The sequence below is a fragment of the Balaenoptera ricei genome, chromosome 15 (genome assembly GCF_028023285.1).
Source record: "Balaenoptera ricei isolate mBalRic1 chromosome 15, mBalRic1.hap2, whole genome shotgun sequence".
NCBI classification, from domain to species: Eukaryota; Metazoa; Chordata; class Mammalia; order Artiodactyla; family Balaenopteridae; genus Balaenoptera; species Balaenoptera ricei.
The window spans coordinates 88,109,636-88,129,402 of NC_082653.1; the positions used below are offsets into that span (position 1 = coordinate 88,109,636).

The following is a 19,767-nucleotide window of genomic DNA, read 5'->3' on the forward strand; positions in this document are numbered from 1 at the left end:
AAGCGAGGCCGGCACTTCCGGTGGCGGCCGCTGGAGCAGGTCGGCGTTCATGGCCAGGTGAGCGGGGCGGTCGGTGAGCGGGGCGGTCGGTGGGCGCGGCGGCTGGCGCTCAGCCGGCATTTGTGGAGCACCTACTGCATGCCTGCGGGAGGCGGAGTGGCCAGGGACCTGCCCCAGGTTTCCGGTCCGAAAGGGGGCGCAGAGCCCACCTCGTCCAGGCCCGGAGAGGGTCAGCCCCGGCGAGGTGACTAGGGGAGACCTGCCAGCACGAAGCGGACGCTCGGCGAAGGCTCGCGGGGAGGGGCGGGCGGGCGGGCGGGCGGAGAGCTGGAGGGGGCTTTAGGAAGGGAGGGGCGGGTGGGGGGGCGCCGCGGGTGGAGGTGAAGCTGTGTAGAGCTCCGCACGCCTGAAGCCTGCGTGCCAGAGGTGAGAGGCCCACGTGGCTGAATCCAGGCCGTGGGATGGGGCTGGAGGCCCGCTGCCCACATCAGGTGGGCTCGGGGCGTGTAACTCCGCTCTCCACGCCTCCGCTGACCGGTGGGATTAGTTCTGGCGCCCAGGACCACCCTGTGCCCTCTTTCCTTGAGGCTCCTTACGCCTTTTGAAGGCAGCAGTTCCCACGTTATTGTCTCCAAATCTTGTCACCATGTTTTCATGCTGAAGGGACTTTTGGCTGCTAGCCATGGGGCTAACGGCAGCCTTTTTCATCAGAAGAAAGGACGCAGAGTTTGCTCTGTCGGGTTGTTCTGAGACTTACGTGAAGGGAGGTGCGGCTAGCTCGCAGTGGGTAAGCTGTTAACAACCCCACTTCCCCTAAGAGGCTTGGAAATTGCGCTTCGTTCACACACAGGGTGAGTTCAGTTTTTTTAAGAAGTGTGACAGGCCGGTCAGACCCTGTACTAGCCGCCAAAGCCATGGAACTAAGCAAGGGAAGGACCTGTCCTCACGGGGTTTTCTCAGAGTTTCTCAAAGCCCAGTGGAAATTTCTATCTGCTGGGAAAGAATGTTACTTTCATTAATTTTATCAGCATTTTTAACCAGTCTTGGGAAAACTTTGGTTGACAACAAACAAGGTGACTACCATTAACGTTTGAGCTTTCCTGAAGAAAACTTCAGGAGGGAAAAGACACCTTTGGACTGAAGGGGAGAGGCCTGCTGGAGGAGCTTGCTCGGGCTGCCATAAACAAGCACCCCAGGACGGGCGACTTACAGAGCAGAGATTTTCTGGCTCAGTGTCTGGAGGCTGGAAATCTGAAATCAAGGTGTCAGCAGGGTTGCTTCCTGGGACATCTCTCCTCGACTTGTAGGCGACCATCTTCTCCCTGTGTCTTCATGTGGGTTTTGCTGTGTGTGTGTGTGCCTGTGTCCTAACTTCTTCTTACAAGGACACCAGTCATATGGGATTAGAGCCCACCCATGTGACCTCATTTTACCTTAATTACCTCATTTAAAGACCAGCCACCTCTTGAGGTGCTGGGGGTTGGGACTTGACCATAGAGACTTCGGGGGGATACGGTTCAGCCCATAACACCTTCTTCCCGGCTGTGGGGCCTCGTCAAGTCACCTCTCCCTCTTGGGCCGCACTGTCCCATCTCTGAAAACGTGCGGATTGAGCCTGGGGCCCCAGCGAGCTCCTGACCTGCTGGTCTTTGCGATGCCAACCTGCTTGCTCCCTTTTCCTCACCAGGTCCTTGAAGCTGGTGTGGGCTTCCTTTCCGCGTCAAAGGTTCCACACCGGTGGGAGTTGCCTCAAGGGCCGGACCGGCGCCGAGCACCTGTGGCTGATGCGGCATTTGAGGGACCCGTTTGTGAAGGCTGCGAAGGTGGAGAGTTACAGGTGTCGAAGTGCCTTCAAGCTCCTGGAGGTGAACGAGAGGCACCGGATGCTGCGGCCTGGCCTCCGGGTGTTAGACTGTGGCGCCGCTCCTGGCGCGTGGAGCCAGGTGGCTGTGCAGAGCGTCAACGCTGCAGGCACAGGTGGGGCCTCCTGACCACCGAGGTTTAGACGCGGGCGCCGCCCTCTGCCAGGGGATGCAGAGCAGCTGAGCCGCCTTGCGAAGGCACGTGCTTCTGCGCGGTTGTTTAGGAGGAATGATACGACACTGACGTTTTCAAAATGAGAGACAGGGTAGAAAGGGATAATGGAAATGAAAATCACCTCAGATCACGCGGCAGTAGTGTGTAGACTAATATATTGGTGCACATCCTGTACCTTTGTTGCTGATTTGGAGCCTCAACAGAGCTATTTTTTTTTTTTGGCTGACTGATATATTGACGTCTTTCCACGACAGTACAACTGAGTCAACCTCAGGGGTTTCCAGGTCCTGGTCCTTGAAGCCCTGGGTTTCCTGGAGGTGCTCCTGGGGGGCTGCCTGGGGGGCTGCCCGGGGGGCCCTCGTGGCTCTGGATTCCCCACTTTGGCTCAACTTGAGGGACTTAGCTTTTATCTGTTTTACATTTAGGGGTTTTGGCTAAGATCGTCTATATAAAAAAGTTTCCTCTCACTAATAGATCAACTAACTACCTATGCAAGGCAGAAAACTATGCCATCCTTTGAAACAGCTGCGTAGTATTTCAGATAACGGTTGTACTGTTGGTGTTTAGCCAGTCTCCTCACCTTAGGCACCAAGGTTGCTTTTGGGTCTTTTGCTAGCGTGTGCAGTGCTGTGGTAACGATCCTTACCACTTGCATTTCCTGCTGTAAAGTCTGAGGGTACCACATGCACTGGCATTATGACACATGTGAAGTTCACAAAGATCTCTCCCAGACACCTTAAAAACAGTTAAAAAAATTTCTTTTGAGCTTAGTATTTATCAGCTAAGTGAATGAATGAGTCAGAAGCTTCTGTTCCTTTTCCCACCACTGAGTCTATCCACAGACTTCCTAACAACTGATTTGAGTGGTTCCTGCCCCCTAATTTCTCTTCAGTAGAAGCAGGAAAATGCCCAAGTTTAACTTGTAGTAAGAGGTGGCAGAAGCAAAGAGTGTGTGGATCAAATGGTTTGGGTTCTTTTACTTCCAGAAGTTGCAAAAATGGAACCAAAGCCATTTGCCTTTAGAGGACACTTCCTGGGGCTGTAGTACGTGGGACGTTAAAGGAGACACCAGAAGTGTATAAAATGGGACGAGAGATGTCCCACTTTCCAGGGCTGAAAATGGAGAGCTTTTGCCTTTGAAAAATGAGGTATCCTGCAGAATACCCGGACTTCCAATCTTTAGATAGAGATAAAACACCCTGCCCCTCACCCGTGGAGCAGCTTTTTTACCAAGCCAACTGAGCTACGAGAGTCTGTTCCCTTCATCTATCTAACCTGTATCTACCCTGGCGTGTAGGGGTGGTGCAGGGAGGGGCCACCAGGGCTTGTGAAGAGGGGAGCTTGGAACGGGAAGGGAAGGGAGGTGGAGCCTGGGGGCAGCGGCCGTGCGGGCAGGAAATCTTGTTTCAGGTGAGGTGAAACAATGACATCTTTTTATTTCACAGCTGGCATCACTCAAGTATGGGCAGGGTATCAATTTTTTTACCTTATTTTGCATTTGTCTGTTTCCCCCCTCTTTTGGCTTGTTTCTAATAGTTTCTACATTGAAAGAAATTGGATTAAACTGCAGAATGGATTTGTTGATTTAATCCAGAGGCACTTTGTATACTGGTGTGTCATTTTCTGTTTCAGTTTGTCATAAAGACCACTCAGAGATAAAAAGCCCTTTCATGGAGAGCAAGGCTCAGGGAGTGAAATGAAATCAGAGATGGTGTCAAGGCCCAGGGTGTGGCCCCAGGTCTGCCTGTCCCCTGGGACAGTCACTTCTCTCTGGGCCTCAGTTTCCTCAGAGGTAGAAGGACCACCACTCCCCGCCACATGTTTTTGTAGGATGTATAGAAAGTGGGGAGAGGCTTGTGTCCACATCTTTGCACATTAGCTCTTTTCCTCGGTCCTGACGTTTTATTTCTATTTTATTATTTTGTTGCATTTATTTTTTGTGGGAAGACTCAGGGTGTAAATAAGTAAGCACATCCACCGTTTCTTCCTTAGATCCCCGTGCTCCTGTTGGCTTTGTGCTTGGGGTAGATCTCCTTCACATACTCCCCCTGGAAGGAGCAACTTTTCTGTGCCCTGCTGATGTGACTGACCCAAGAACCTTCCAGAGAATCCGAGAACTGCTTCCTGCTGGGAGAGCGGATGTGATTCTGAGTGACATGGCACCCAACGCCACGGGGATCCGGGGCCTCGACCACGACAGGCTCATTAGCTTGTGCTTGTCCCTTCTGGACATGGCTCCAGAAGTCCTGCACCGTGGGGGAACATTCCTGTGTAAAACCTGGGCTGGAAGTCAGAGCCATCGGTTACAGAAGAGACTGACAGAGGAATTCCAGAAAACAAGGACTGTAAAACCTGAAGCCAGCAGGAAAGAATCATCAGAGGTGTACCTCTTGGCCACACAGTACCGAAGAGGGAAGGGGGAAGGTCTGTGAAGGAATGAGAGTTTCATCTGCTGTTTCTGGTTCTTTTTCACTGCAAATGTAGCTTGAGCCCTTTCCTGAAGTGTGGCTGGGGAGATCCGAGCTTGATCTGGGATGCAGCGGGCAGGACAAATGGGGGACCTTTTTTTAAGCCTAAAAGATATGACAAAACTATATTCAGTGTCCAAGACATATGATAAAAAAAGTCTCTATAACATGATTCGTGAAGAGGAAGAGATAGGCAGAGATTAAAGGATGAAAAGGCAGACTGAGGGAAGGATAAAAACACTCGGAGGCAGAGAAACATACACACGGACACCTTTATGTAACTTTCTCTTCATACCCACGTTAGTATGTTACAGAGAAACAGGCTTCCACCCTTGCTCCGAAACAACCCACAGGTTTCCAGGTGTTATTTTGGGTTTACCGTGTAACGTAGAAAAAATCTGAAGTTTCAGTCTGGGGATTTGTGTCCATCTCTCTGGCAAATGATCTGGAACTACATCCATTCTTCAAGCAGTGAGAGTTCTCAGAACAATTAGGGAAGACATTTGGTATGAATTATGCATGGGGTGGGTGTGCTTTGTTTTCTCACTGGAATTGTTGCTGTAATACTCCAGCCTCCAAAGACTTAAAGGTAAGTGCCAAAGCAAGCAGAGAAGTGGTGTGTTCGTTTATTTCCTTTTACTCTTCCAGGAACTCGATGCAACTTTACAAAACAATATAGGTCGTATTATTTTATGGAATTCCCATGTTTTTAAGTTTGTCTTTTGAAAAATTAATTTCTTCAAAACCATTTCCTGGAGGTGTGCTCATCCCTTAAGAAGAGTTTATTGATTGTAATGATGATTAAATGTGTAGACTGAAAAAAAAATGCACCACCTAAAAGTTGAGAGTTACGTTTTATTTGGTGGACAAAACTGAGGACTTAAGCCCGGACACAGCATCTCAGATAACTCTGAGAGATTGCTCCAAAGAGGCAAGGGGGGAGCCAGGATCTATAGGAGTTTTAGCAGCAAAGACCAGGTAGTTGGAACATCAAGTGATCACTGTTAAAAGAAAGCAAGACATCTCAAGTTAAGGAATTTAGTGCTTTTCTACGTTTGGGAAGATGTCAGAGTCGGGGCTCACTGAAATCATTCCTTTGATGTGCACCTCAGCTCTCTGGGGCCAGCGTCCTGAGTTTCCTCGGTGTGCCGTTGGGGTGGCAGGGGCGGTGAGGTGGTGCCTGCAGTGTCTGACGGCGGGCTTGCTGTTTCCATCCCGAGTTCCCTGGGCTCACCCTCGGGGGTGGCTGTAGTGGCTGGTGACCGGAACGTCTTTTATTTACTGATACGGCAGGCAGCAGTTTTAGTTTACACATGCGAAGGATCGCTGGGGGAAGGAATAGATACCCAGGAATCTCCATAGGGTCCTAGGGTAGTCCAGATCACTGAAGGAGGCTGCAGACCCGACTTTTTAAATTTTGTTTTATTTGCGCTCGTAGTCCGCTAATGTAGCCCACAGAGCCTCCTGTCCTGCTTGCACCTCCCCATCCCGTTTCTTTCCGGCCACACAAACTTGTGTTTTATTCTCTGGAAGAAGGGAATTCGGTGCAGACCCTCGGGCGCTTAGCAGGGGGCGGGGAGGAGGAGGGGCCGGTAAGACCCGTTAGTGGACGCAGGTGGCTGTGCTTCCAGGAGGGACCTGCTGGCTGTGGGCTGACCTCGCCCCGCTCTGCCGTTGCGCCCTGGAGAACTGGGACCCAGACGACGGCATCGCGCCCCGACAGCTCACAGGGCGCTGGGAGGGTAGCTTAGTAGCCCGGTTTTTCGCGTTGTTTTAGAGGGCCAGGGGAAAGTAAAAAAGGCATTCATTCAGGCAAATACTGTAGTGGCAAAATCTGCGGACTAGTCCGGCGGGCAGGAAAGTTTGGCCCTACGAGGCCACCGTTGGCCGGTGCTGTTCCCCACAATACAGTGCGAGGCAGCCGCCCTGTGGAAGCCTGACCCGCGGAGGCCGGGGCCACCAAGATAGTCCCACGGGCTGGCCTTTGGTTCCTAGTCCTCTCCGAGCGGGGTCTCCTGCGGGTGGGTGGCTACGGGGACGAACACGAAGGCCCCACGACCCGTTGGTGCGCGGACCCGGAGCTTTACGGCTTGCCCCGCCCAGGTCTCGCGAGAGCGCAGGCGTACGTCTCACGATACGCGGGCGTAAAAGAGGGAGATCTGAGCAGCGGCGACGGCGGCAGGGAGGCTGAGGCGGCTAGGTGAGCGGCCGGGGTCCCGGGAGGGGGGCCGGGCCGGGCTGGGCTGGGGGGCGGATGCTGAGCCGAACCGGCGGGGTTCGGGCGAAGAAGAGGCTGGGGCAGCCCGCCGGGTCTGGGTGCGGGCGCCGCCCCCTCGGCGTCCCCGCTTCCCTCTTAGACCCCGGCCCTGGGTCTCTTACCGGCGCGCCCACTGTCTGTCCGCGTGCTCACCGGGGCCGGGGTCCCTGCCGGCGCGCCCCTTCGCTCCGTGCTCTGTCCTCCGAGCCTGGGCGCGTCCCGTGCAGTCGCCCAAGGTTTCCTCTCCGAGAGGAGCAGCTGGAAATGGTCAGGGTTCGAGGGGCGAGCGAGGGCCGGGGTGGAGGCGGCCACGGAGGAGAGGTGCTTCACCGCCCGGCCTCCGGGAAGAAGGCCTCCCCCCCAGCCGCCTCCAGACGGCCCAGTGCAGAAAGAGGAGCTCTTCCCCCGGTCCCGCCCTTTCGAGTTGACAGCACTGTCGCCCCCACGTCTTCACTTGAGCAGTGTGGGAGTTTCCACTACTTCATTTTACAGCTAAGGAAACCGGTGGGAAGATGGGAAGCGCCTTGCTCGGAGTCGCACTCGTGGCAGCTAGTAGGGCGGGAACTTGCATCTGATCTCTAGTATAAGTTAGGAGAAAGCAGACAGACAGGTGGTGAACTTAGGTCAGCGTAAGTGCTCATGGCGGTGTGAAATGGTGTTGCCGGGTGGGGAGCATCCTTGTAATTTCTGTAGGTGCCCTCAGGTGTCCTTTTGCCAAGGAGGGCAGTCGAGAGGCGGTGTGCTCTGGACTCCCAGCTCAGGGGTTCCTTTGAGAGCAGTTCACGTCAGTGACTAGACTTCTGGAAGATTTGAGTGTCTTTGATAGAGAGGATGGAGTTTGAGCTTTCACCTTATCGCTTGCCTTATGGAGTGGTTTCGTTCCAGGCCGGTGAAAACGCACGTGTGCTTCTCATTCTGGTGTATTAAGTGCATCAGCTCTTGCGAAGGGGGTGTATTGGCTAAATTTCCCATCACGGGATGGAAAGGATGGCCCCGGTCAAACGGGAGGATTTGCCTCCCAGAGCAGAGCGCTGCTGCCTGGCTGCACGCGGGCCTGGGTCTCTCAGGGAGGCTCCCAGCACTGTGGGTGCCCCTCCCCGGTCTCTCTTGGAGCCCATTTTCCACCTGTAATATGAAGGAGAGGTAGAGAGAACAGCTGTGTCGTGCAGGGGTGGAAACGATGGCCTACAGAAGACAAGGGCTCTTCGTGCCCAAGGCCAGGTTTCTTGTTAAGTGTGAAATTCAGAATCAAACCAAGATTCTTCACCTTGTTTGGGGGCGGGTGGGTTGGGGGCAGGTGTCTTCAGTCTAATACTTAGGGGAAATCAGCGAGAGCTGGCTGCTTTCCTCGGGGGAACACAGTATGCACCTGTAGGAATTCACACCTTTTGGCTGTTAACTGTGCCTGGGACACCTCCACACCTTCTGCCTGGTAGACGGCCTGGTGTGAGGCTGTAATCAGCGCAGGGTTGGGGGTGCGTGTTCTTTGCTGCTTTTGTCCTTGGCCCTTCACACGTTGGCCTGTGGAGCACCCTTGACCTTTAGAGCCAGACAGACCCAGGTTCCAGTCTAAGTTCCGTAACTTTTGGAGCCTCATTTTCTATCATCTCTGAAAGAATGTGTAAGGAGATCTCATTCATCTGCCCATTGTGATGATTGCCGTGTCATGTGTTAAATTACAAGCAGAGTGATAGTCAAACTCAAGGGCAATAGCTGTACCATCTGCCATTTGGAGACTTCTTTTGGGCCTTATAATCCTCACAACTTTGAAAAGTGGGATCCTCAGTTTACAGATGAGGAGACAGGCTCAGGAAGTGCTGGTGCTCAGTGAATGTCAGGTACCTTTCTTTGGGGTACCTGGCTGAAAATAGTAGTGACACTTATTAATGTCTTTGTTAAGCTATAATAAGCACTGCTATGGTTGTCATCCTTACGGCCACTGTTGTGTGCTTTGTTTCTGATTCCCGGAAGCTAGGCTTTTTGTGAGTGCTTATGTGGGAGATGTGCCACCTGACTGCCCAACCCCTCATCTTGGGAGCCGTCTGTCTGTCCTGCTGGTGCGCAGGTCAGCACCCTGATGGTCAGCAGCTTGGTGGCATGTTGTCTTTTTATGCCTCCTTTTCTTCTCTGAGAAATTGGCAGTGTGGGCTCCCAGTTAACTCCAAAGAATGTGGTTACGGACACTGGAATATTATAAGGGCTCTGGGAGAGCATCAGGGGAGTGGGACTGCCCAAAGGTACCCCCTGACCGGGCAGCTGGCAGAGCTGATGGCGCATCAGAAGGCTCCCTGTGACCCTTCCCTTGTTTTCCTCCAGAAGGGAAGTGGCCATGGAAGACCTGGGGGAAAACACCACCGTCCTATCCACCCTGAGGTCTTTGAACAATTTCATTTCTCAGCGAGTGGAGGGAGGATCTGGACTGGATGTTTCCACCTCTGCCCCAGGTTCTCTGCAGATGCAGTACCAACAGAGCATGCAGGTGAGTGGTACGTGCTGGGATAGGGGCCTCCAGGTAAAGGCACCTGCCCTTAGGTGGGGCTGGTTCAAGTGCCACATGGTGCAGGTGAGCGGTTTGTGTCCGGATAAGGGCCTCTACATACACAGACTTTCCCTTAGGTGGGGCTGATTCAACTCCCATATAGTTGAGGCAGGTGAGCGCTTTCTCAGCCTAGAGGCCAGCTGGCCATCTCCCACATCTCCAGCATGGATAGTCACGGTTTGGGAGGACAGCCAGAGGTCATGGTCTGGCCCTGAGCTGTCCTGGCTCAAAAGCCTGAGATAACAGCACCCCCAGAGTGGATCTGGTGTTCAGCATTGTGCTGACACTAACGAGCTTGCAGACGCTAGAGGTAGGATTGGAAAGCCAATTCATTCATTTAATCGAGGGAAATAATCCGAAACTGCCTGGGCACATGACCACTGGAATTGTGCAGCCGGCTGCTGGCTCCCTTGACGGCGTAGCACACGGCGGGGCTGTGTTGTACGCACAGGCTCTTGGTCAGCCTGGCAGGTAAGAGGCAGGGCAGTGAGCGAAGGATCGGGCACACGACAGTCTCGGACTGCGGGCGCCATTTGCACACCGTCGCTTCCGTCTGCCACGGGGTGATTTTTACAGTTTCACTTTGCTCATAGTCGTATTTCACTTTGTTCCAAGTTTTCGGCAATGCTCATTGTGGACACGGTTGTAAAGGCTCAGGTCTCCTGAAGGACTTCAGGTTCTGAAGAGTCTTGGGGTCAGTGCTAGTTGGGGCAGGGATCACTGGGTCCACATAGGGAGGGAATGTGGTGTCCGAGCCATGTCCAGGCCCCTGCCACTGTCAGGGCTGCATCAGGTGATCTCTGGCTTCTCTGCTTGCATTCCTTCTCTCTTGTCAGCCTTGCCTGTGTTGCTGCAGCCTTTCTGCTATAGTGTCCTGTGTCAGATGAGCCAGTGGTTTCCTGTTGCTCTGGGAGCCCTGATGAGTCCATGCCACATTTGCTAAAACAGAGGCTGGTGTGTTTGTATGCATTCGTTTGCTGAATAGTTGAATTACTTACTATGTGTTTGTTAGTGGGCTAAGTTGCTCACTGCCCTTTTTTTTTTGGCAAGGACGGTTCTTTATCCTGAAATTAGGTCATTTGTGTTTGTTTTTGTTGTTAAAACACCTTTTTTTGAAATGGTGGTGGTAATAGATTATAGGGGTTTTTTTTGTTTTTTTTGTTTTTTTTTTTAATCCTTGCTCACTGGCAGAATATGAAGTTGGCAACTTTGGTCTAAGAAAGTTATAATTTTATTGATGCAGATGTCTGGGAACTTTTGGCCTGTCGGAACTATAGAGTCTAGAATTTCCAGGGTCCCTAGTTCTCACTCATCTATGACCTGAAAGGCTTCCCCAGTTGGGATATCAGTAAATGAAAGCTGTAGCCAGAGTGAGCTGGTTAGAGAGCCACGTGGCACAGGACCTGCCTAGGAGCCCTGACCTTGGACCTGTCCTGTCTCAGGACTTCAGTCAGTGTTCTGTCTCTTTGCTACCATGCCTGGCAGGTGAGGGAACAGAGCAGCTGCAGGTCTGGGGAGTCTGGAGGCAGAGAGCAGTGTCTTGCCTGCTAGTCCCGTCCCCTGGTTTATTTTAAGGTTCCTGTTTCTGTGTGCAGGCGTTTATAGTCCGCTGTGCTACGTGTCAGCATTGGCTTAAATATAAAAATATGTTCAGTGACTTTCCTTCAGGTATGGTCAACCTTCCAGGAAGATGCCGCCAATGGATGTGTGTCTCTGGGACTCCCGTGTGGTACCCACACCCTCGGAGCTGGGGTCCTGCCATCCTCTGAAGAAGCTGGGCCCTAGCTGCCGACTCAGAGTGAGACTAGGAAGGCTGAGTTTGATGGAGGGTAGAGTTAGGAGCTCCCAAATGTCAACAGGTGGGAACTGAAATGAGAGAAAGTATCAGAGGGGTAAAGAAAGTGTGGACTTTGGCCTCCAGAGCATGTGGGGGAAGGGTGGAGAAAATGTCTTTTCTCTGGCCTGGGATTTCTCACACTTGGCACTGTTGACATTTTGGGCTGGATAATTTTTTGTTTTGCAGGACATTCCTGTGCATCGCGGGATGTTTAGCGACATCCCTGGCCTCTACCCGCTACGTGCCAGGAGCAAACACAGAGTGTCGCCCCTTCTTGTGACGCTCAGTTGTGTCTGCAGACGGTGCCACATGTCCCTGATTGAAATGAGAACCACTTTCTGTAGCCCAGAGCATCTTGAACTTTCATGTGCATGTGAATCACCTGAAAATATGTTTAAAAGGAAGGTTCCAATTTGGTATCTGTGTGGCGTGACCCGAGACTCTGCATTTCTCTTAAGTGCCCAGGAGATGCTGTGTTGGTGGACTGCAGGCCATTCTTGGAGGAGTTGGGCTCTAGCCCCCTGAAGACAAGGCCCTTGCAGTCGGTGATTCGGTGGTACTGTTGGCTGTGTCTTCTGAGGCCCTTCAGAGCTTCAGTTCCCCCTTATTTACGTACCCTCTGGGGGACGCAGACTTCTGAGATGGGCCCCAAACTGCTGGCCCCTGGTGGACTGCGGTTTCTCCCACTTAATCAAACACTAACTAGATGTTGTGGCCCCGCGGTTTTGCAGATAGAATTAATAGCTCCAATCAGTTGACCTTAAGGTAGGGAGAGTACCTGGGTGGGCCTGACCCAATCAGGTGAGTCTTTAAAATCTGGGTCCAGAAATCAGACAAAGAAGTCAGAGATGCAGAGCAGGAAAGGGATTCCACACGTGCGAGATTCTCCCTTGTTGGCTTTGGAGGTGGAGAGGGCCACGTGGCAGGGAATGTGGGCAGCCTCTGGGAGCTGGCAGCAGCCCGGGCCTCCCAGCCAGCAAGGAAATAGGAACGTGGAAGAGGCTCCTGAGCTACAGGGGAGAGCACAGCTTGCCGACTGCATGGATTTTAGATGTTGAGACCCTGATCGGAGAAGCTGGCTGTGTGTGCCTGGCCTTCTGACCCACAGAAGCGACAGTCAGCATATGGGCGTTTAAGCTGCTGCGTTGGTGGTAGTTTGTTACACAGCATAGGAAACACGCCCTCACACTGTCATCTGAAAACGCACCTTCCTCTTTCGTCCTTTGTCACCTTCTCTTGCCTTGCTGCCTCCCTGCACCCCTTTCCCACCTGGGGGCCCGGTGTTCCTTCCTCCCCAGGGCTGAGCGAGGGCCTTGCTGGGAGCAGGTGCTCGGTGAGGGAGTGCTGAGTGAGCCCCTCACCTGTCGGACGCAGCTGCTGAGGCCCTGTCTTTCCTTTGCACGTGACCGGTCAGCTGGAGGAGCGAGCAGAGCAGATCCGCTCCAGGTCCCACCTCATCCAGGTGGAGCGGGAGAAGACGCAGATGGAGCTGAGTCACAAGAGGGCCCGCGTGGAGCTGGAGCGGGCAGCCAGCGCCAGCGCCAGGAGCTACGAGGTGGGCTCCGGCGGGCCCGCCCCAGAGCAGGGGGTGGGGGGGGTGCGTGTGCCTGCCGGACCACGGGGAGCGAGAGCCCAGCCAGCGGCCCAGGGGCTGTCCTCCAGGTGTCCAGGGCCTGCCTTCTTAGGCCGCCTGTGGAAGGGGGTCGGGCCTCAGGTGTGCCCTGTGTCCCCGAGGAGGGCAGCACGAAGGGATGGCTGCCCTGCCACGTCTGCCCGGTGAGGTGCTGGTGGGCACTCGTCTCCGCTGGCTGCATGGTTGCCCTCTCTTCTCTGAGAATTGGGATGGAGGTCTGGCACAAATGCCAGGTGGCCTGGGGGTGACAGGCCTGGAAAGTCACTGGCTTGCATAAGAGTCTCAGGCCCAGGCTGGGTCTTGCGCAAATAGTTATAGGGCCTCCGCGCCAAGAACCCCAATGTCGGGGGCTGCTTCATGTTGCCCTTGCCTTACCCAGGGCAGGCTAGGAAAGCATAACCCCCTGTTACCCAGAGGAGATGCTAGGTTTTTACTTAGTGCATAAATTCCATGCTTCCTTTGCTTTGATTAACAGCACTTTGCCAGGGTTTTTCAATAAGTGCTGATGAGTTGTGGCAGTGCTGCCAAGATCCAGGCAGCGCGTTGGATCAGAAGGTCTCTGGCCTCTGTGCTTCCCTGAGGGTGGATATCTGGCCCCATTCTCGCGTTACGTGGCATATTCCCCCTCTTTCCGAGGCCCTGTAGAAGTAGCTGATGGCCTCGAGGGTGCAATGCTAGCTGGATGTACTTGAATCCGACGTGCAGGCCCGTGGCTGTGCCCGTGGCTGTGGTGTGCCGCGTGGACTCAGCAGCCCAGTGCGCCGCGGGTGGGGCGCTGCCGCCTCGGCATTGGCCCTGGTGCTGCGCAGTGTGGTGCTTCTGCGTGCAGTGGGGCTTTTGCCGACGTTCTGGGTTGTCCTAGGAAAGATGTCCTGGGGGAGCCACTGGGAAGAAGAAGAGGGAGAGGCCATGGGAATCTTGCAAGTATTGAAGTGAGTCACTGACAGTCTTTCGTGGAGAAATCCAAGGGTACAGGGCTGACTGAGCTTAATCCTGGGACCCCCTCGCTGAACTTGCACCTTCCTCTTGGAGAGGCCTTTCCCCCCTACCCGTAGACTTGGCTGAATACAGCCCTGGAACCGTCTGAGCCAGTGGCTTTCAGATTGTCCCTTTGAGTCTTGGGTATCTGTGAAGGTTTCTCAGGGACTGCCAGTTTGGTAGTGGGTGGAGAGGGCAGATGGGTGGGAATCTCAGCCCTCCCACCTGGAAATACCGATGAGATGGTGAGACTTCGGTGTCCAAGGTCTGGGGACCTGCCTGCACTGCCCCATGTGCACTTGGGACTGGCCGCCTGAGGAGAGATGCCACGTCTTGCCCTGTGACGTGCTGGCCGGGTCCCTGCACAGCCGCAGCACCTCACTCCTGCATCTTGGCAGGTCCCCAGGCTTCAAGGCCTCCTGATGGTTTGGAGGCTGTAGTCGCGGTTCGTCGCTCCCCTGAACCCTGAATCAGCAGGAGGCCGTGGCCCTGGCTGTGCTTTTATTAAGCTCCTCGTTGCCATTGGGCTCGGAGAGTCCTGGTCTCAGCACTGCCTCTGAGTACGGCAGGCCCTGCGAGCGCCCGGCAGGCAGCCCTTGGCGGGAGCTTCTGCGGCTCGGCTTCCTGATGAGAGGTCAGAGGTCAGCAGAGTGTCAGGCTCCACGTAACTAGGACTTGGTGCCTTTGCCCCTGGGACTCTGGCTGCCACTTGTGATCCCTTTGCTTCTTGGGCTGAGGGTAACCTCAGCGGCCGACACCTGACCCTTTGGACCCTGAGGGATCGTCAGAGTGAGAAGTCTGAGTTCTGTGCGTTCCTTGCCAGCGCAAGCCACGCGGCCCCTCGAGGGTACCCGTGCAGCGTGGCTCTGAAGCTCTGTGGGAGGTGAGGGCCCAGGGTCAGGTGCTCCCGCCTGCGGGCTCCCGTCCACTCTCCGGGGGCGTGCCGGCTCATGGGGACGGGAGCCTCTTCCCAAGGTCGAGTCTGAGTGAGATGCTGTGCTCCGTCTCCTCCCTGCAGGCGGCCACCCTGAGCAGTGGTCGGTGGCGTGCCGCGTGCGAGCGCCCTCCCAGGGGGCGCCGTGAGATGCGGCCAGGCGCTCACCTTGGGGGGCGTCCCGCTGCGGCCTCGGGTCGCCTGTGGGCTTGGCTCTTGCCTTGTTGGTGGCTCTTCTCTGGGCCTCAGTCCTGTCCTGAGGGCTGAGCGGGGTGGGCTCAGCCGGCCCCCACGCCCTCTCACCGGCCTGTTCTCCTTGGCAGCGTGAGGTGGACCGCAACCAGGAGCTCCTGACGCGCGTGCGGCAGCTTCAGGAGCGGGAGGCCGAGGCGGAGGAGAAGGTGAAGGCGCAGCTGGAGCGCTACAGGTCGTGCCAGCAGAGCCTGGACGCCGCCAGCAAGGAGCTGCGTGAGAAGGAGGGCGGCCTGGCCGAGGCTGGCGAGGTGAGGGGCCGCGGCCCCGGGCTGGGGTGCTGCCCTCGCCCCACGAGCAGTCTCTCTGCGCGGAGAGAAGACGCACTCCCGCCTCCGGCACGGTAGCTCCGTGGTAGCGTCGCTGTTTAATTCTGCGTCCCACGTGTGCGCCTACGTCTTTTGCGTAGTTGTGATCGTAGCAAAAACACTAATTTCCCATTCTGTGGTTTTCAGTTAGTAAGTGGAATACTTTTGTTGTCTTTGTGATTAGGATTTTTAGTGGTTGACTAATCTGTTTTTGGTCATTTTCACGTGTTTTGTTTTTTTATACACACACACACCCTGATACAGATACACATGTGGTAGATAGCTTCATGCGTGTAGCCTGTTTGTTTCTGGTGAATGATTTTGTTTGGACAAATCCCTGGGAATGGGATTATAAGATCAGCAGTTACACGTCTCTCTGTGGCTTTTGCTACACATTGCTGTGTTCTGCTAGTAACTGTTGTTGAGGATTCTGCTCTCACTGGAACCTCTACCTGTCACGGATAGTGAGTGATGTTTTCTGGAAATACTTGTGATTCCGCCCCCTCGCCCCGCCCCTGGAGGTGTAAGTAGGTGCCTCTGGATTTGCATTTCTTTGATTATTAATAAGGTTTGTTAGCATCTGAGAATATCTCTGGAACCAGAGCATAGGTCATTCGTAGTCATTATTGTGTCTACCAACCAGAGGTTGTATAAATATTAGAAGCAGAACCCAAACATTGAGGCTTGTGGAAACTGGACTCCTCTGACCTTTCCTGTCCCTTTGCTGTGCTGCTCAAGATCACAGGTGCTGCGAGGACAAAGATGAAACGCTGCCGGGGGAGGGAGTCGGGGCCCGCGGGATCATTGGTATTCTGTCTCTGCGTGGTTTTCTCTCCTTGATAGATCTTCGGAGTAGGCGCCAGGTGATTTTTGCCTTGGCAACGCTGGTGAGCATGTTAAGATTGTTCCTACATCTGTCTTCTGACGTGGATGTTGGCAGGAGAGGAGCCGTGAGTGGCCTTAAGACAAGTCCTCCTCCCGCCTTGGGTGTGTGCCTGCCTGTGCTCCATTGCAGGCTTTTCTGGAGGACGGGGGTGGGCATGTCCTGCACATGGCTCAGTGAGGAGCAATTTGGGGGGCACCCTTGGCACAGAGCAGACGCCCGTGGGGCCTGGCGTGGCAAGGGTTGTGGCGATTTGGGACGGAGACCCCGACGTTGCTCGGCTCCCTTTTCACCCCGTGGAGAAGGCGTCCTTGGTTCGGAGTCTAGGTCTGCAAACCTCCCTCCCGCACAACTGTGTTCTCTCGTCGCGGTGCCCTGGTTTAGATGCTCGTGCTCTCTGAGGTCGTCCTGTTGATGGCCTGGCTTCCGCACAGCTTTGTCCTCCAGGTGGTGGGCCATCTGACTCCTGTATTCAGCACAGCGTCTGTACGTTTATTTAATTCAGGAAGAATTCTCAAAGGATATGTTCGTGGTTAAGTAAACCTTAAGTGTCTTCATTCTTCTTTGGGTCGCAGATTGAGAGTCACGATTATCATAAAGGAAACCATGCAGGTCGATGAGAGGGTAGGACACAGCCCCACCCCCCATCAGCCTCCCTGGGGGGCCTGCTGTGGCCCCCGTGTTTGCAGACGGCACCCCGTGCGAGGGTTGCTCACTGTGGTGAGTTTGCCAGTCCGTCCTCTTGCCCTCAGCTTGTAGGTTGCTTGTAGGTTGCTGTCTCAGAGGCTGATGGGGTGATGTTTCCAGTTGTTCACTTAGAGTGACGCCCTTGAGTGGGCTGGCTTTTCCTGTTGGAGGCGTGCCCTCTTGCCCCAGGAAAGCCACAAGTGGGGTCCCCTCACCAGAAGGTTGTCTGGGGAGGGTGTGGTCGGAGCTGAGGACTGCGGTTCCACCCCAGTGTCGGTCTGGCGGACTCGCTGTCCTGGAGGCTGTGTGCTGGGCCGCCTCCCTGTGCCTTCCCCGAGGACCCCTTCTGGCCTGGGAGCGCTTCAGCCTCTGCGGCACTCGTGCGGCTCCCGTTCGTTGTGTGTGGCTCTCGCGGTGTCGTGCTGAGGACAGCCTCAGCGCCCACTTCTGACTTCTTGGCGGGTGCCCGGCTTGTCCCCGCGTAGCGTCTCATGCGCAGCTGGGCCAGGGGCGCGGTGGTGGGGTGGGGCGGTTAGAGAAGGGATCCTGGGCTGGGGACAGAGCGGGTGTGGGCCGCCACGGGCTGGGGGCCTGTGCACACGCCGGCTGGGAAGGGGTGACGCGGGGTGTGGGTGTGGAGGCCGCCAGGCGTGAGGCCCGGGCCCCCCTTGGCCGGCAGCGTTCTCACTCCCGAGGCCGCGGGTCACCGAGGCGGGGCTCGGGTTGGGTTGAGGGGCGGTCGCGTGTTCCGAAGGAGAAGATGGCTCTGTCCTCGCCCTCCGGAGCGGGACGGGAGGGAACCGGCTCTTGTCTGCCTCGCTTTCAGACCATCAGCGTGCTGAAGGGGAGGCTGTCGGACCTGCAGTGGAGCGTGATGAACCAGGAGATGCAGGTGAAGCGCCTGGAGTCTGAGAAGCAGGAGCTGAAGGAGCAGCTGGAGCTGCAGCACAGGTGAGTGTGGAGGCGGCGGGCAGGCGTCTCTGCGCCTCTGCCAGGTGAGCCTGGAGGCGGCGGGCAGGCGTCTCTGCCCCTCGGCCAGGTGAGCCTGGAGGCGGCGGGCAGGCGTCTCTGCCCCTCGGCCAGGTGAGCCTGGCCGGCTGTCTGCCTGCGTGCCTTTGGCCTGACGCCCGCCGGGCTGCGTGCCGCGCTGGATGTCCACTTGTTAACCGTGTGCAAGCCCAGGCTGGCTCTCCTGCGTATGCCCTCTGTGACCTGAGCACCCAGCGGTCACGAACGTCGCGTGCGCTGAAGCTCTGAGGGTCCGCGAGTGCCCTTCGTGCGCTGGCCTCCCATCCGCAGGCTGTTGGGACACACTGAGGCCTTTGAAGCCAGGACCTTTAGTGCCGGAACAGAGCGGTGTTTCAAATGTTCCAAGAATAAGAAGCGGGAACAGTCATTTCTTCCCTCCTCTGGGGGTGGGATGCCTGCTTGGAGGGAGCTTTCAGAGAAGGTGTTAGGTTTGAGCGAGATTTTGAAGGCTGTGTAGGACATGCCCTGGGGCAGGGGGGACGTGGGTGGGAAAGGACGTTCCTGGGGAGGGAGCCCCCTGAGCGAAGGCACGGCAGGATGGAAGAGCTCGCCTGGAGATGCAGGTAGAAGACAGCGCTCTCCCGAAGCTCGTGGCCTCTACCTTAGCAGGTGTTGTCTTGGGGGAGTTCTGGCTCCCCTAACTCGGTGGAATGGGGCAGGGTTGGGGAGTGGGTCAGTACTGAGCGGGTCCGTGGCTTTGGCTGTTCCAGGGCCAGCAGAAGCTCCTATTGTGAGAGGTGTGGGGAGGGGAGAGGACTTGCAGGTGGTCTGGACTTACCCACCTGCCCTGAGACTCAGGCCACAGAGCCATCAGCAGGAGCTGGGCCCTGGACCCTGAGGCGTCCTTGCAGGGAGCGTGCGGGAGTGTGCGTGCATGCGTGTATGAGTGTGTGTCTGTGCTGGAGAGCTTTTAGAGTGCGGGCAATTGCTGGCTTTACCACGTGCCTGTTTCTGCACATGACGTGCTGTTTCCTCAACAGGAAATGGCAGGACGCTAACCAGCAGGTTCAGGAGCTCCAGGCCAGCCAGGACGCGCGGGTGGACCACGCGCAGAGGGTTAAGGTGAGCTGCTCCGGCCCCGTCCCGGGCCTGCGTCCGGGAGACGTCCCAGAGCCGGGCTCGGCCCCCCATGGCCCTTGGGTGTTTCTGAGCTGCGGGCGTACTCGGGGGCACCTAGGGGCAGTTAGCTGCCTGTGTCTGGGAGACGTCCCAGTGCTGGGCTCGGCCCCCCATGACCCGTGGGTGTGTCTGAGCTGCGGGCGTACTCAGGGGCACCTAGGGGCAGTTAGCTGCCTGTGTCCACTGTAGCTGTTTGCATGTCAGTTGTTTCCTTATGTGCCAGGCCCTGTGCCGGGTGCTGGGGTGCATATTTCTGCTCCCAGGAAGCTCGTATGCTTTTGGATGAAGGTCAGAATCAAACACACAGAGTAAAAAGTAAACGTATAACTTCAAGTACCATGGACTGCTGTGCAGATGGTAAAATAGGACTGGAGAGGGTGAATAGCCTGCCCGATGTCGCACAGCTAGTGCATGACTAAGCTGGGTCTCAGAGCCAGGTCGGCGTGACTAGTTCAGGCCGTGCTGCCTCTCTGTGGGAGGACACGGCTGGGGAGCCGTGATGGCCGCCTGCTGCCCTTAGAGCCACGTCCGCGCACCGGGCCCCGCTCCCGGGCTCTGGCTCCGTGTACCCCCAGCTCCGGCTTGTCAGCTTCCAGACCTCCCGGCTCGCTTTCGCCTCTGGTCTTCACGTGCTGTCCTCTGCGACTCGTCCGTCTCTCCTCCCCAGTCCTCACTGCTTCACACGACCCGTTACGTCTTCCCTGCCCCGTCCGCCCATCTGAGTCCTTGGCCTGCTTCTCAGTATTGACTTGCCTGCACGGCCTAATGTCTGTCTTTTCTACGCTCTTCCCTGCAGAGACCTCATC

General features: G+C 55.8%; 3 protein-coding genes across 5 annotated transcripts in view; 2 read left to right on the plus strand and 1 right to left on the minus strand.

Moving 5' to 3' along the window:
• Positions 1 to 7: 7 nt before the first annotated feature.
• On the plus strand, positions 8 to 5,345 carry MRM2 (mitochondrial rRNA methyltransferase 2). Its single transcript, XM_059897376.1, has 3 exons — positions 8 to 57; positions 1,688 to 1,977; positions 4,030 to 5,345. Exons 1-3 carry the CDS (start codon positions 50 to 52, stop codon positions 4,467 to 4,469), a joined length of 738 nt encoding a protein of 245 aa, XP_059753359.1. The 5' UTR covers positions 8 to 49; the 3' UTR covers positions 4,470 to 5,345.
• Positions 5,311 to 7,734, minus strand: LOC132349916 (uncharacterized). Its single transcript, XM_059898727.1, has 4 exons — positions 7,625 to 7,734; positions 6,885 to 7,195; positions 5,613 to 5,760; positions 5,311 to 5,506 (listed from the first exon to the last, which is right to left on the minus strand). The coding sequence occupies exons 1-4, from the start codon at positions 7,732 to 7,734 to the stop codon at positions 5,467 to 5,469; spliced, it is 609 nt and encodes a 202-aa protein (XP_059754710.1). The 3' UTR covers positions 5,311 to 5,466.
• The window catches only part of MAD1L1 (mitotic arrest deficient 1 like 1), a 339,612-nt gene continuing 326,264 nt past the window's right edge, over positions 6,420 to 19,767 (plus strand). For all 3 annotated transcript variants that reach the window (XM_059897371.1, XM_059897373.1, XM_059897372.1), the window contains exons 1-6: positions 6,420 to 6,705; positions 9,079 to 9,241; positions 12,553 to 12,693; positions 15,007 to 15,186; positions 17,640 to 17,764; positions 18,823 to 18,904. In XM_059897371.1, coding sequence (XP_059753354.1) covers positions 9,092 to 9,241; positions 12,553 to 12,693; positions 15,007 to 15,186; positions 17,640 to 17,764; positions 18,823 to 18,904 — 678 coding nt within the window. In that variant the 5' untranslated portion in view covers positions 6,420 to 6,705; positions 9,079 to 9,091. The remainder of the gene's footprint in view (positions 6,706 to 9,078; positions 9,242 to 12,552; positions 12,694 to 15,006; positions 15,187 to 17,639; positions 17,765 to 18,822; positions 18,905 to 19,767) is intronic.

Bases quoted from the DNA above. Each gene is read 5' to 3' on its own strand.
- MRM2 (XM_059897376.1), top strand. The intron at 1,978-4,029 runs GTGGGGCCTCCT...TTTCTTCCTTAG, and splicing joins CGTCAACGCTGCAGGCACAG to ATCCCCGTGCTCCTGTTGGC.
- LOC132349916 (XM_059898727.1), bottom strand. From the start codon at position 7,734: ATGGGAAATTTAGCCAATACACCCCCTTCGCAAGAGCTGATGCACTTA. The intron at 7,196-7,624 runs GCAAGCGATAAG...TGGGGGCGACAG, and splicing joins GAACGAAACCACTCCATAAG to TGCTGTCAACTCGAAAGGGC. The intron at 5,507-5,612 runs GTGCACATCAAA...TTCTTTTAACAG, and splicing joins GCTGGCCCCAGAGAGCTGAG to TGATCACTTGATGTTCCAAC.